Raw genomic sequence first — 16716 nt, forward strand, 5'->3', positions numbered from 1 at the left:
CTCATTCCGCACCTTGCCCGAACTTCTCGAAGCTTCAAACTTCCAGTGCCTCTTTAAAATTGTAGTAAACTAACAACACTGGTAAGAAAAAAATGTTGTAAAATTAATCTGCCAATTTTGATACAACAATGACCATTTTATGTAGTCTATAGCGTCTTATACCCGTATGCAGAGACAAAACTTAAGGTAAGGAAGGTACATTCTAATCTTATATGCAAAGAAAAATCCAAAGGTGAAAACAATAGAATGTACTTAGTTTCATTTTAATCGATGAAACCGACGTTATGTAATTGAAAAATAAGCCTCGATTCGATTTTTGAAAATCATATTAGGTAGGACTGTGGAATCATCTCCCATCCACCATCAAAGGTTTTACTACATTATCTCTGTTTAAATCACGTCTGAAGAAACATCTCCTTTCTCTTCCTTAATCTCTCTTCCTTTCCTTTTTCCTCTTTCCTCTTTTTTTCTTTTTCCATTGATTAATAGTTTTGATTTAAGGTAATTTATAAACAAATACGCTTGTTTCTATTTTTATATATCTTTAGCTTTTTAATTTTTTTTTCTATTGAATATGTTCTGTAACTTGAATTATAAAAATAAAACTTTTATTTTATTGGTTGGTTGGAAGAAATTGCCATTTGGCAATAAACCCGCCAATGTACAAATAACATTATGTACAAAAAGTTAAATAAATAAATAAATTTAAGAAATAACCGTGCTCGCGAGCTGATGCGTTAAACGCCAACATGTCTCATGTCGAACAATATAATAAATGCCTACAGAAAGGTACCCGCCAGTTAGTCGCACTGGATGCGTGTAATGAAATAATGGCGTAATGGTTTTCCGCGGTGAATGTCCCCCCGATAGCGCGTGTACAGCTTGAACCCTACATCAACCTGTCCGTCTTCACGGCCCAATCATTTCCATGTCCCTTCGTCTATTAGCCGTTTCAGTTTTAGGCTCGAGTGACCCGGAAAAGTCTTTATTTCCAAGAGACTCGACATTAGATATAACTTATTTTGACCGCTTTAAAATAAAACCACCGACATCCGTATAACATAATATTTATTTTTCTTACGTGAAATAAAATAGGGCGAAGCTTAAAAGAGTTTGAGAATATTTTGAGTTGGTCCAAATTTTTGTAGACAAGGACTGGATTCAACTTCCTGGGGAGCTGTTTATATTAACATACTTAATGATATAAGTGATGTCCCATCTCTGTTGCAATCAATTTCTTTTTATGTTCCCAACCATGTCACCAGAAGTCAAAATCTTCTAAAAGCAACTTTGGTTTTTAAGCACCAATGTCCAGAATGTGTAGATTAGTCAATTCATCACACGACTTGGAATTCTTTGGGATAGATCTTCCGGCTTTTCGTAGATCTCTTCGCGACTAAACAGTGTGGGATGAAGTTGGATTGGCATGGTTTAGCTCGATGTCTTAGGTCTTTAGTTTTTATGAATATATTGTATACAATTATTGTTTTGCCCTTGTTTGTCTTTGCTAAATATTTTTATGTTCTTTTTGTTCAGTTTCTTGCATTTATGTTTCTTCATGTAACTGTTGTTATTAGCTTAGGCCGTATATATATAATAAATAAAAAAATATTACAACAGAGATGAAGAATATTTAAGAGAAGGTAATATGGAAGTCTAGGCGTCTACAGGGCTTATGACCTGTCAATTGCTGGTTTAAGTGGCCACTTTACACACTGTGTAACATTCACCATTCTGCCCATAAACGAACACCTATATTCCTTTAATTCTTTCATATGTTGATGTTTGTGAAGTTAAAGAGCTGAAACCTTTATTTATGCGGGTGAGATTCATCTAATTGAATTATTTCACCTACATACTAGACAACGCCTGAAAATCTTATTATACTTCTTCATGGACCAGGTGATCAACAATAAATCCAGCCATTGAAAAAATAAGATTTTCAGGCATTGCCTAGTATGTAGGTGAAATAATTCAATTAGATGAATCTCACCCGCACAAATAAAGGTTTCAGCTCTTTAACTTCACAAACATCAACAGATGAAAGAATTGAAGGAATATAGGTGTTCGAATATGGGCAGAATGGTGAATGTTACACAGTGTGTAAAGTGGCCACTTAAATTATTATTTTTATTATGGATAACTTATATAGCGCCATTTTCGTAATAAAATACCTCAAGGGCGCTTTACATAGTGATTCTTTTCTATTGTATTCTATTAAACCAGCCATTGACCGGTCATAAGCCCTGTAGATGCCTAGACTTCTATATTGCCTTCTTTAAAATGTTATTTATCTCTGTTGTAATATGTTAAAAGAAATTGATAGGAATATAGGCGTAAGACGGTCGGGTTGGTCATAAAAGAAATGATCAAAATAAAAAGATTCGCGAAGATTATATAAAGACAAACTTGTATATATACAATTAACACATTATATATATTTATCTGATGATTTCTACTCTGCTAGCTAATAGTGACAACGCGTATACAACACAATATTGTTTGAAGATCCTTCTCTAAGCTCAAAAAAAATATGACGTTTATGAATTTTTGAAATTGATATATTCTGTTAAAGAGATACACATGTAAAAAAAGGACTATAAAATTCTTACGTCAAAACACTGTCTATTTCTAAAGCAAAGTAAACAACAAGAACAAAAATATGGGATTGCTTTGCGAATAGTTTTATTGTAAAAACCAATCTCAAAACTCCACAATACTCGAACATTTAAATTTATCTTAATATTTGGTTTTTCTCAGTATGAACAAGTGCTATTTTGGGTGTTATATTATGTGAAAATCTGGATCCGTCTCTGGATTTTTTTGTTTTTACTCACCGGCGTTTGTAAGGTACGTCGTTATCGAATCCGCTTTTTCTTTAGTCTCAAACGATGCCAACTGTAAACCCAACGATCTGAAAGAATTATTACAATATTGTTAGTACATTATTATTACGGAGATGACAATGTCATCAAGATGTCATTTTATAATGAGGTAAATTGCGAAGAGACGCCATAACAGGAAAGATGCCATACTCGTAATCGTAAGCCTGGCTTTAAAATAATGTGTTAGTTGAAGAAGTGCCCAATTACCTGAAAATGTCAGTAATTTACAACAAACATTTTCTGGTTTGCTTTTTTCTCCAACCTGGAATTAATAATTATTATTTATACATACACCATTACACAATAATATACTATTGCATTCCTAGAACATACCAACAATTCATTATGAGCGCATTATTTTCTCCAATGTTTATGATGATGCCGTAACTTTAAATAACACAATGGAAAATAAATTAACTGAGCTTATTGACCTGCCTAACTTTACTATTTCTGATAAAAAAATTATCAAGTTTGTAAAATCGTTGGATAAACGTAAGTCTGCTGGCCCTGATGGTATTCCTCCAGTCTACATTATAAATTGTATTCATATATTAGCACATCCTATTAAAATTTTATTCAATAAGTCTTTAACTACTGGCGTATTTCCTGATATATGGAAATATAGCCACATTACACCCATATTTAAAAAGGGTAGCAAAGATGAAATATCCAACTACAGACCTATTTGTATTCAGTCTACCCTCCCTAAGTTGTTTGAAAAACTTGTACTTGATAACTTAATTATACCTTTAAAACAAATAATTGCTCCTGAGCAACATGGGTTTATTACTGGTCGTTCAACAGTCACCAATCTCATTTTGTACGAGAATTTTATTGCTAGTGCACTTCATAAGAAGCACCAGGTCGACGCTATATACACCGACTTCAGTAAAGCCTTTGACAAAGTTTGCCACTCTAACTTGTTGCAGAAACTTGGTCGACTGGGAATACGTGATGAACTCTTAAAATGGTTCATTAGTTACTTATATAATAGAAAAAGAGCAGTTAAAATAAATTCTCATATCTCCTATAGTTTTTTAGCAACAAGCGGCGTACCCCAAGGATCACACTTGGGACCTATTTTATTTTTAATTTATATAAATGATATTGTTGAAATTTTTAGCGATGTAAAATATTTGCTTTTTGCTGACGACCTTAAACTTTATAGAATTGTAAATAATACTGATGATTGCAATACCCTGCAGATGAATCTCAACAGAATTCACGAGTGGTGCAATAAAAATAATCTTTTTCTCAATATAGATAAATGCCAGGTTATTTCCTTTTCAAAAAGTAAGAAACCTTTAATTTTTAACTATTTGTTGAACCACGCAACAATTGAAAGAGTTAATTTCATTAGGGATCTTGGCGTAATTTTTGATGATAAACTTACATTTATCAAACATATTGACAAGATTTCAAACGAGGCGCTAAGTATGTTGGGATTTATTTGTAGGGTTACTAATAAATTTGAAAGTATCGCACCAATCAAGTCACTTTATTGCTCCCTGGTTAGAAGTCGTTTAGAATATATTTCTCCAGTCTGGTCGCCCCATTATCGTGTACATTCTGATTCACTCGAGCGCGTCCAGAAGAAATTTCTAAAATATATTAATTTTAAACTTCATATTCCTGCTGCTTTATTTAATTATAATCAATTGTTGTCTTCAGCAAATCTTTTAAGACTTTCTGATAGAAGAATCCTAACTGACCTAATATTACTTTTTAAGGTGATCAATTCATTAATTGACTGTCCAGATTTGCTGGAGTTGGTGTGTTTCCGTGTACCTGGTCGACATACCCGCCACAGATCTCCTTTTTGTTCTACAAGTTCTAGAACCAACTATCACATGCACTCGCCTATCCCTAGGCTCCATAGATATGGCAATCAGTATGAGGACAAGGCTGATATATTTGGTTCTGGACTTGATAGTTATAAAACGAGTCTGATTTCTTTTTTTCTCTCGCAATATTATTCTTAAACTTTTCTTTTTATTTAAAAATGTTTTTTCCTTTTTTGTTTTTTCATATTTATGTATTTATTTCGTTATTATTTTTGGTTGCTTTTATGTATTTACCTGCTTGTTACTATTGTTATAGTTATGCAATTTTTATAATTTTTTGTTATGTTTCTATATATGTATTTTTTAATTTTTTTTTCATATTTATGTTCAATATATGTTAAAGGCAATTTCTGCCGTTTATGTAAAATAAATAAAAATAAATAAATAAATTATAATGCAAAACTACAGGAACACTTAATACAACGCAACAAAACTTTGAAAAGTGGAAATGTAGGAACCTCAGAGTAATAATTCTCTAGAGAAGCCCTTAAGCTCTATCGCATAGAACAAAAGCGTTCCAAATTTTTGGTTTGGTTTTTAGTTTAACAACAAACGTATAATGTACGGTTTCGGTTAGCACTCACAATTATTATTCTCAACCCAAGTACCTACGGCCGGTTGTATTGCTAAACTGTAGCTAAGTTCGATGTCAATAATCATAGAATGGTTTTTCTCCGTATGGGCAACTCTATTAGGTTATTACTCTAAGGTAGAAACCGTATATCAGAACACCAATATACCCTCCAAATTCCGCCCCGGATAATGCATCGGATATCTGCATATCTGCAATACTCTGCATTGGTAATTGGTACATAAGTCACAGGTAGATTATCTGAATAATTTGTTTCGTGATGGTAGAGATTCTGATAGGTTATCCTGGACTAACAAATGAAAAGTTGGACTAATACAGTGCAGTTATTTATGCTTGGTGCAGATAAGGGAATCATAATCATCGTAATAATTTCACTTGTTGTAGATAAAGTACTTGCATCGGTACTGCAAATGCAGCTTATCTGGATCATCTGTAACTTGAAGGTAATGTGATCTTACGCTTCAAGTGCCAGTTAAGGGATAGTAAAATATTGCAGTGAATACACACCCTCTACAATACCAAAAATCGATTTAAAAATCAATGGTTCTTTCTACCGGTTTTGCCCATAATAATTTTTTTAGTCAAGAATCAAGTTAATTTAAGAAAAAAATATAAACCACGATTTTAATTGATTTTAACTCTACTGCTTTTATTTCTCTTTGTGAGTTTGGCTACTTGTATGAAAGGCTTATATCGGATATTTTTATTTTACCTAATGAGCATATTGCAGTTACAGTGTAGAATTACTTTTCAAATAAATATTTCACATGCTCTCTGCCAAAATCGAACCCGGAAACTTAATCATTGTATGCGAAACTGACAACCACTACCCTTCGAGGCGGAGAATAGCCATCGAGTATAAAACACTCATCACACAACTGTAACTTCATATTGCCAACATTTTGCACCACGTCGTTGTGTCATTTAAGTCACGTAATGTCACAAAATCTTGTTTGCAAGTTGTTAGCTGTACCATGTTTGTACCGTGTCGTAGTCATGTTTCCTGACTGCGACACGGTACAAATATTCCCTTCTTCCTGTAACGGGCTTTTCCCTTTACAGCGCCATCTACCCCAGGCAGGTAATAACGCGGAAGAATAATAAATCAGACAGGATTAACTAATAACTTGTGATTAGAGAGATGATTTAACTACTTCGGCTTAGAAAATAAATCTCTCATTTATGGTAATACGATACAATAATTATATGTACCTAAGCAGCTATTATAATAATTCTTTGGATGAAATGATTTTGCATTTTAGATGGGATGGTCCAAAATTAACACAAAACTTAATTTAAATCAATAAAATACCTGGGCAGTGTACGCTTACTCAATGTTTTCATGAATTCTTTAGAGAAGGATTTTAAGAGTTTGATTACTGTTCTGTGTCCGGGCGGATTAAGAATACTGTTTTGGGTGTGAAATAGAACCAGAATCCCGGACAACTGTTTTCGACTCGATGGCGGCTGCTTTTAGGTAAAAATCCTAAAGAAATAAAATAGCCGTATATTGGTATACATCCAATATGTTGGATATGCTTCTAAATATGTTCTAATAGCTGATTGAAATAATATATTATTGATAAGCCAACTTTGAAGTTTCCATTGTCTTGCTCAATTTGTAAAATAACAGTAACTGTAATCATAAAAGGTGTTAGTTAGATGGCCGAAATATTGGGACATATTTTACCATATATGCAAAAGATGCAGTTTTTGAATAATGACTGAATATAACATGACGTGAGCTGCATATTTTACATTTTCCATAACAAATATATGTATATTTTCTTACCAACAATGTAAATCATTTAATTGACTTGTCATTTTTTTTATTGTTGTATGCAGATGCATTTTCGTGAAAATTACCTCCCAAGTGTGCGATTGAACTTCAACACAAAACATTTTATTTATTGATTGAACATTGTTGAGGAATATAAATATATCAATATTTTTTTTTATCACACCCCAAAATTACATATCGTATTTTCCGGACCATAAGACCCACTTTTTTACTCTCAAAATTCAACCGAAAATTGGGGTGCGTCTCATAAATCCATAGTCCGACGCGTCTCATTGTCCAAAACATTTTTTTCTAAAAATTAAAAGATACATTTTGGGGTACGTCTTTTGGTCTTATCGTCCACAAAATATGGTAATTTATGTCTGCCGATTTCTGGTTGTTTTTTTTATTTTTTTACTATTTTTTTACAATAAACATAAGTGATAAAACAGAGTATTAAAAAAATAAAGCATAATTACATAGTAATGAAATACATATTAATATTAAAAATAGTAAACAAAAAAAAAACCACAAAGGCATGGCCTGTTCTTGGGTATACAAGAAAATGTTAATGAATTTTTTTCGTATAATAAATAATGGACAGTTATAATATTTTTGCGTAAAATAAGAAAGAAAAATAAGATACGAGTATTCTGTAAAAGATAATATGGTATATTTTTTTATAGTAATTAAAAAGGGAAATAAAAAATATTTAAAAATACACAAAAATTTTCCTTAAAGGGCAACAAAATAAATCATAGAAACAAAGAGTTCGTATATAAGAGGTTTGAATCCAGGATAGTGCATGTTTTTTAAAAGAAGGAAAATTTTGAAAGTTTGTAATCAATTCAATATTATCAGTAAAAAAAGAATTAAAAATTTTTGGGCCTATAAAATATGCATGTCTCCGTGCGAGCCTCGTTTTACAATGTGGTATTTCTAACACACAATTCCTTCTTTGGCTTGATCTATTTGAATTACTTGTAAATAAATTTTGGTTCTTAAATATATATTTTAAACATTGAAAACAATATATTTGTCTTATTTTCTAAGTCAGTCTTTATTTATTTATCCTGATATTGTCTGGCCAGCTTGACATTAATCAGCATAAATTATTTGTTCGGTAGGCACCTAGACCAAAAATAAAAAAATGTTCTTAAAAGTGTAGTTCGAATAATTTACTTCATAATACCTTTTTTGGGTGACAAAAATGTTTATTAGCCACATTTTGAGAATTTATTTTATTTTATTTAGAAAAAATATACTGTCAAGTGTGTCAAAATCTTTCTAAAAGAGTGAATTAATTAGATTGTTTATCAACTTTTTTACATATTTCAGCACAGAAAAAGCTCTCTGAGAACAAAATATGATCCATTGGTCAAGATTTAGTAAATGCTTAAGCGTGCATATTTCCTTTAGTAAGGAAGATTTATCTCCGTTGAAAAATCTCGCAAAAATGTTTATGTTTGTATCAACAAAACTGCGTTTAATTGCAAAAATTGATTTACTTTTTACCGCAAAAAAAAAATACGAAAGTTATTAAAAAAAAAATTTTTTTTCTAAAAATGCATTCCTAAAAATAGGAATCCTTAAAAAAAAACAAGGACTCTGTTAATTTTGAAATGTCTAATGGGTATTTAGTTATAACCTAGCTTTATTTTCATTTTGTTTATTCGGATATCGACAGTAAAAAACAACAATATCTTACAAAAACATAGTTCTAGCAATTAAAGATGTGCACAAATATTAATATTAAAAAGTATGTACAGTGTGCTGTGTGTGTCTACGTGCAAGAGAAAGTAAATGTGTTGTGTGTTATTTCAATCTGCTTCAAATAAGATAATTAAGTAAAATAACGATAATTTAGCGCGCAACATACCTGCAATATTGATACGCCAAGAAGTAATTGAGTTCAGGACTATAGGGGTTCATACGAGACACAAAGTACTGAACTCCATCCAACTGGATTGTCGTTATCCTTTGTCCTGAAACAAAGAACGAGCTGTAAACATTTTGTAAAGCTAATACGATACAAACTCGAAAGACTTAATTATATTCCCTCGTCAAGTGCAGAACACGAGGACAGAGCGCTATGAACAAAAAAATTGGTGTAAAATATTAAATATTATTATTTCATTAATTAATATATTTTTAATACAACTGTAAATCTAAATTTAATTGTTACAGCTACAAAATATGCAACGCATGAGTGTACAAAAACATAAAATAAATAACAATTAATCAAAGACAGCATTTTGGACTAACGGATTTCGCATCTAATAAGTAGGTACCTTATTTTACTGTGTGTTGCCCAATTTGATAATATACAGGGTGTTCTTTACACCCTGTCACATCCGAAACCACGATGATCAGTATGAGTAAAAAGACATAATGGTACATTAAAAAAAAAATTTAGAATAAAATTTACAAAAATAAAATATTTAAAAAACAAATGGTTGCTTACTTCTGCAAGGGTGAAGCAAGGAGAGAAGAGGAGGGAGTCTGATACATCGTCAACCACGTGGCCACGCCCCCCTCGCTTCTCCCGTGCAGAAGTAAGCAACCATTTGTTTTTTAAATATTTTATTTTTGTAAATTTTATTCTAAATTTTTTGTTTTTGTTGTTTTGTTTTTTTTTTTGTTTTTTTTTTTTAATTTCTGCGTTCTGATTTTTTTTTAATATGCTAATATGTCTTCTTGCCCATACTGATCATCGTGGTTTCGGATGTGACAGGGTTTAAAGAACACCTGTATATTTAAAACTTTTTTTTAAATTACTTAACTTAAAAACTTTCATTGACATAGAATTACTAACTTTATTTCAATAAATTGATTGAGTAATGATAATTATAATTTCATTATCCGCACCTGCTGGTGAAAAGGGGGACCCTTTTGGTAAACGTAAAGGTAAACTTTGGCATTGGTAAAACGAATCTGTAAGATAATTATTCTTTAACTTCATATCCCGTCAAGCGAATATGAAATATTGCGGTTCAAATCACTTAATACAATAATATTCGAGATCTCATAATACCACAGTTTAAACCATAACTTAAAGAGATTTAAAAATGACTTGTATAATTATATTACAACCGATTACAGTTGTTATAATGCGTTGATTATTATTTTTATTTCTAACGATTTATTTCGTTTTTTTTGTTCGACGCCGAGCGCAGGTAAGTATTGAAATAATTGCTCGAATACCTCTCAGGCTTAACAAAAAGGTACCGACATCCTTATAGATGGATGGAAGATGGTCTTTAGCAGCAAAAAATATAAAGCAGCACTTAGATACCATAAATAATTTATAAGCGAGCAGAACAACTCACGACGCGTTTTTTTTATTTTTTGTTCTAGAATAATCGGCACGAAGATGGAGGTCCGCCCTTAAGTTCCTCTTGCCGTCGTATTTTTATTTTATTATTGTCTCTATCCCGTTTACAAAAATACACTAAACTCTATAAAATATGACTCGCATCATACCGTTAAAGGGTATCAAGTTCATTAAAAAAAACGTTATATTTAAGTGAGCATTTCAATATATTTATTTATTTATTTACGGACTTACGAGTATCGGTTCATTTCACAATAGTTAATGCATTTCTTAATAATATATACAGGTACAATTGAAATAAAATACAACTAAAGAAAACTAAAGCCAGGACAAAAAAATAAATAATAGTTTCTACCTCAATACAAGAACCGGTCTATCTTAGTGATTGTTTAAATCTAGAAAGACACACTATAAAAGTCCAGATCTCGTCTCGAGTTTACTATGCGACACAATCGGGACATTGGTCCATGCAAGCAATAGTTTGTGCTGTGCTGTGCTGATCGAGGAACAGTGTTATTTCTACGTTTTTGTAGACTTCAGATTTTTAACATTGTCCCCATTTCTCTGTAATTGTAGTATTTCCTCTCGAGGCAGACACGTAACTTCAAAATGTAAATCAACGTGGAGCGTCATTTCCATATCCTTTATACTACCTCGGGATCTACACGACTGAAGCGTTACTCGACTGACTTAACTAACTTTTGTAAAAATATCTGATGATAATTATATCTTTATTGGCACGATGTTTAATTGTTTATATATTAATAATGATTGCGTCTCAATTCAGTAATAATAATAGTATGATAACAATAATAGTATTTTCATTTACTTATTAATTCATATACTATAGGTTAAGCCAAAATAAAAGAGCGTTTTTTGTCAAAAAATACATTAGAATAACTGCCTTGATATATAATATTTTCTGGAACAACATAAAGAAAAACATAATACAGGGTGTTCATTAAACCCTGTCACACCCGAAACCACGATGATCAGTATGAGCAAGAATACATCTTGGCACATAAAAATATTTTTTTGGAACGAAAAAATATTTTTAATTTTTTTTTTTAAAAAAAGGCAAATGGTTGCTTACTTCTGCAGGGGGGAAACGAGGGGGGAGGGGGAGTCTGATAAACCGACAACCGAGCTCCCCCACTTCTCCCTTGCAGAAGTATGCAACAATTAGTTTTTTTTAATATCTTATTTTTTTAAATTTTTTTTGTTCTAAATATTTTTTTAAGTATGCTAATATGTCTTCTTGTCCATACTGATCATCGTGGTTTCAGATGTGACAGGGTTTAAAGAACACCCTGTATAATGTTGTACAATATAAACCGATTGTACGTAAAATTTTACAAAAATAGTGTATTTCCATACAAAATAAATGTCATATTTCATTTTAATATTTTACACTAGGTATAATGTATTTATACTACCCATACTTTTTATTCATTACTTTTGATAGAATAAACTATTTTTGCTTTTAAAAATATATATAACAAACGCTTCCCCAGGCACATTAGGTAGGTTCTCAATAAAAAGCGAAAGAATCAGCGGATTACAAATTCCTAGTAAACAAAAAATACATTTATTACATAATGTATTTACTGCCTCATGAATAATCTCAAAACACGTTTTAGATGCTTCTAATTCGTCAAATAAGTGATTTTATTAAATCTGTAGTTATTCGTTATTTTTATTAGAAGTTGTTTTTAGTACTTGTAAAGGCTATGAAATTATAAATAGGAACAGAAATAAGAAATTCTAACTGGTCTTACGTCATATAATTATACGTTTTTAATAGTTTCTATAAAAATATAAATTCTCTACCAATTAAATAATACTTAGAAGTCCTTGTTAAAAATAATACAATGCTCAATTTACCTCGTTTTATTTCACGTTTCCTGTGGCGATTGCATATTTTGATAAAAAGTTAGGTATTTCATTATTAATAATCATATACAATAATTGTGCAATTGTTTTAATAAAAATACAGGTGCTTTAAACATATGCATAAAATCGTGATGTGGATGGCGAAAATTACCTGATAGCTTTCGAAGTAACGGATATTACATCCGGTCTTCGAATCTAAAAACATCTTATATTTTAAATACCTACATTATCGAATTGTAAAGTTGAGAAAAAAATAATTAAAGTTAAGAAGTTATTACTTAAAATGATTAGTTCCCAGAAACATTTTTTTAAGTAATCATTTATATTTATTGATTTGTTGTTTATTTTGTATAACTCCATAATTAAACTTATATTATAAGAAATCAAAACACTTGACTACTGAACACTTTTTTTTTTACAAATATAAAATATAATTATCTTACAATACATACATGAATGTCAATAAATATTTACTGTGTTATAAATTTTTCTGAAATTCAAATATAAATACATAAATTCCCCATTACCTATTAAACACTAGCCTCACCCTTAACTTTTGGTTTTTCCCTCAATTATGATTAATGTACATGCTATATTTCATAAGATTATTTATTTATTATTTATTTTCTACTTAAGTACCTTGAATTATATAACTATATAAGGACATTCAATCCATATAATCTTCACATTCGTTTGAAAATGCCATAACAAGGCGAAACAATTGTGACGAAATTTTTGAATTTATATTTGTAAAAATAAAATAAAGTTTTCAGTACACTCAATTCAGTGTTTGATTTCTTATTTTATAAGTTTTAATTATTTGTATGTTAACACGAATTAAAGTAGAAAACTTGGTAAAGGTTGAAACAATAATAATAATTTGTTGTAAGCCCTGGTTTAACACGGGTTTCATCTATTTATAAATAATCAACTGGTGTCTTTATATTTCGGTCTATTAATTAAATAAATAATTTGATCAATAACAAGCAACATGCCTTTAATCGGATTTTTTCGTTTACTTTTTTGCACATTTAATGATATTCCTTTCATTGCTCGTACAATATTCTAAACATAGATATATTAAATTATTTTTTATATATCTCTGAAAACACCCTTTTTACGACTGAATTCTATTCCGTGTCCGTGTAAAGAATACAGTTCTGTGTGTGAAATAAAATCAAAATCCTGGGCCCCTATTACAATGGGAAGTCAACAGAGTTATCTTCAATTGTTTATAAACTACAATCAAATTTTCAGTACGAAAATGTGTATATTCATTTTAAAAATTTAAGCATCTTTGTCAGTTATCTGTAACTGAGCATATTTTTTTAAAATCATTTGATCCTATTTTTTTTAATCATGCAAATATATAGTTATTACACAATTTCGTTCAGAAAAACCGATTTTACTTAATAGGCAAATGAAGACAATTCTGTTAACTTCCCATTGTAATCGAGGCCCTGAACCATAATATTTTACTCAGTCTACAGACATTGGATGTTCCTAGTTGTTTCACTATAAACTGTCTCTGTAATCAACTAATGTTTGTATAATATTTTTAATAAATAAATCTATTAATATACGGTAAAAATCCTGAATCCAAAAAAGTTAATCGAGGGGAGGTAAATTTGCCTCGTAGTGTAGTTGTTTGCGCGTTTGTCTAACTTGTTTGGGGTCACGAATTCGATTTCTAGCCCTGTTGACGTGAATCATTTATTTTAAATGTGTTTTTTTACTGCATTATTTCACTGTCCTTGAGCCCCGATTAGAATAAAGTCAGAAGAAAAAGTCTGTAAAGTCAAATTTTCTGTAAGTAAATAAAAATATTTGTATGATTTTTTCAAGTATCTTCGTCGGTAACTTTATTTATTAATATTTCATTTTTTTACACAGAAATTCTTTACAGACAATTGAAAATAACTCTGTTAACTTCCGAATGTAATGTATTTACAGGCCTGTAGGCCCTAGACTGTCACCTAAAGCGTCTTCTCGTCTTATCCTTCGTGTAACAAATAATAATATAAAAACGATGCGTTTGGTGTACCAACGCAGTACATTACGCACCTCTGAATGAGGATAGAGATATATATGATGATGATACCGCTAAAACATTGTGATATGTATTGTTTATCTAAACATTAACTTTGTGGTCGAACATTTAAATAAATTAAAGTAAATATTAGTATATAACCACTTACCGACTGTTTGTGTCTACTCGTTTCGAGACGTATCCGTCTCTTTGTCAGGACACTCACCACACCAACAAACAAGTACTAAAATTCCTTTTATCTTAACCATCACACCTTACACAAAGTATTTACGAAAAAGTACATAAATTACATGCAGAGTTAAAGAGGATGCTAACACCACCATGTCCGAACATGCACTAAAATTAGGTTAATAATATTAAGCGATGTGTTGCAAAATGTGTGAGAAAAAAACATGAAGGTGTTTTAAATTACGAAAAGGTTTGAAAAATAATATTCCCCTAATAAATAATCACATATTATTTCAATATAGCACACTGCTTGATTACAAAAATAACCAATCTCATAACATTCAACCTCCTAGACCCTCCCCTTCCTAACCCGCACTCCCACACATTCTGCAACATATCGCTAAATATTATCAACCTAATTTTGGTGCATATTCAGACACGGTGGTGTTTGCATCCCCTTTAGCTCTGCGTGTTATTTGTGTATTTTTTCGTAAATACTATGTATAGTAAAAGTGAAAGGGTATTTAATTATTTGCATGTTGGTGTAGTGAGTGTCCTGACGAATAGACGGGTACATCTCAAAACTGATGGACATAAAAAGTCGGTATGTGGTTATTTACTAATATTTACCAACATTTATTGATATTGTGGAATGTATTTCTGTACCTCAGAGGCAGACGGATGCAAATCCAGAATTTGATGAAATGACATTTCGATTTTCGTATCCAGTTTATGGTCATGTCCTTTGATTTTAAAGATATGTAAGTCTTATAATGAAAGAACCGATGTATTAAGATACTGAAAATACAAATTATGCTATAAATTATTAGAATTTACATAGAGAAAGAAGATTCTTTAGACTCTTGTTAAACATTTGACGTTTGGATTTGCATCCGTCTGCCTCTGAGGTACAGATTTATATTTGTATATTTATTATTTGTGTATATCATAATGACGTACTTATCCATGGAAAAATCGTAATGGCGTTCATAAATAAATACTTATTTTACTCATCTCGTCTTTTCTTCCTAATTATTTAAGTTTAAGAACAAGATTGTTGTCCTGTGAGTAGTGTTCCGGACTCACAGATCAGAGACCCGAGGTTCGAATCCCGCATTACCACGCTTTATTACAATTTTCTAATTGTGAGTTATTAACAACTCTTTGAAAATGATCCCCAAAATTAAAATATTAAGGAAAATCATAAGATTATTTAAAGTCGGTTTTCTACATAAACAGCTTAATTATTCGGATGCGTTAAATCAAAAGATAAGTATTTTTATTTGAATTCAATTGATTTCTTTTAACCTTTGGTTTATTACTTTTCGTGAGATTTGTAAGATCTTAGTTAACCGCGTCCATTCTTGCGGGGTCATTGTTCGAATCCTGGCACAAAGTTGTAACTAACTTGTCTTTGATGCATTCATTCCAGTTCATCTTCTTGACACTCCTTGTAGAACCAGATAAACCATTCAAGTTCCCTGGGGTCGCAAATAACTTTACTATGTTTATATTGTGTATGAAAACAAGTCGCGGATATTTAATTCATACATTCTTTCAGCGCAATAACAAGTGGAAGAAATGCATTTAATTGCATGTTGACTCTTCTTTATAATTATTACTGTACAGCCTTGTGTTTAACTCAACTTATGTGCTTTTTTTTTGTTTTATTACACTTTGCAATATATTATGTGTACAAATACTCGCTCGAATTTGGAAAAGAACCCGATACACACGTATAAATAATGCGGTTAATACTTAACCGTAATTTACAAGTTATTTGTTTGATTATTTTATTTTTATTTTATTTTATTTTATTTGGGAAATCAACAGTTCTACATACATATTTATAGTAAACAAACAGATATAGTGTATAAACTCAGAACTAATAACAGATTTCCACAAAGTATACAAAGTTAGAAAAGAAAATATATTACATATTAAATAAATAAATACATATAAGTTTATACACATAAAAATGTTATTTTCATGTACTCGTAAATATTTTTCAATATTTTTTTAGGAACAGTAAGTTATTGTAAATTGGGTGGGATTAGGACAATAATGCTTGAAGAGAGGATAAGGAGGGGAAGGGAGATGTACATATTTATTATTATAATGTCGACTAAGTTACATAATGCATTTTTAGTGTAAATTTTAAATCTGACAG

General features: G+C 30.7%; 2 protein-coding genes across 5 annotated transcripts in view; one reads left to right on the forward strand and one right to left on the reverse strand.

The window, feature by feature from the left end:
- Nucleotides 1–16716, forward strand: part of LOC148281813 (cytosolic carboxypeptidase 1-like) — a 205160-nt gene that overhangs the window by 66248 nt on the left and 122196 nt on the right. The gene's annotated exons all lie outside the window — the stretch shown is intronic.
- nw (narrow) overlaps nucleotides 1–16716 on the reverse strand; it is a 57471-nt gene that overhangs the window by 12607 nt on the left and 28148 nt on the right. For both annotated transcript variants that reach the window (XM_088226093.1, XM_088226095.1), the window contains exons 2-3: nucleotides 8981–9086; nucleotides 2838–2914 (exon numbers count right to left, since the gene is read on the reverse strand). In XM_088226093.1, coding sequence (XP_088082219.1) covers nucleotides 2838–2914; nucleotides 8981–9086 — 183 coding nt within the window. The remainder of the gene's footprint in view (nucleotides 1–2837; nucleotides 2915–8980; nucleotides 9087–16716) is intronic.

The sequence above is a fragment of the Micrasema longulum genome, unplaced genomic scaffold, assembly GCF_059751315.1.
Source record: "Micrasema longulum isolate JH-2025_06_02 unplaced genomic scaffold, ASM5975131v1 h1tg000406l, whole genome shotgun sequence".
NCBI lineage: Eukaryota > Metazoa > Arthropoda > Insecta > Trichoptera > Brachycentridae > Micrasema > Micrasema longulum.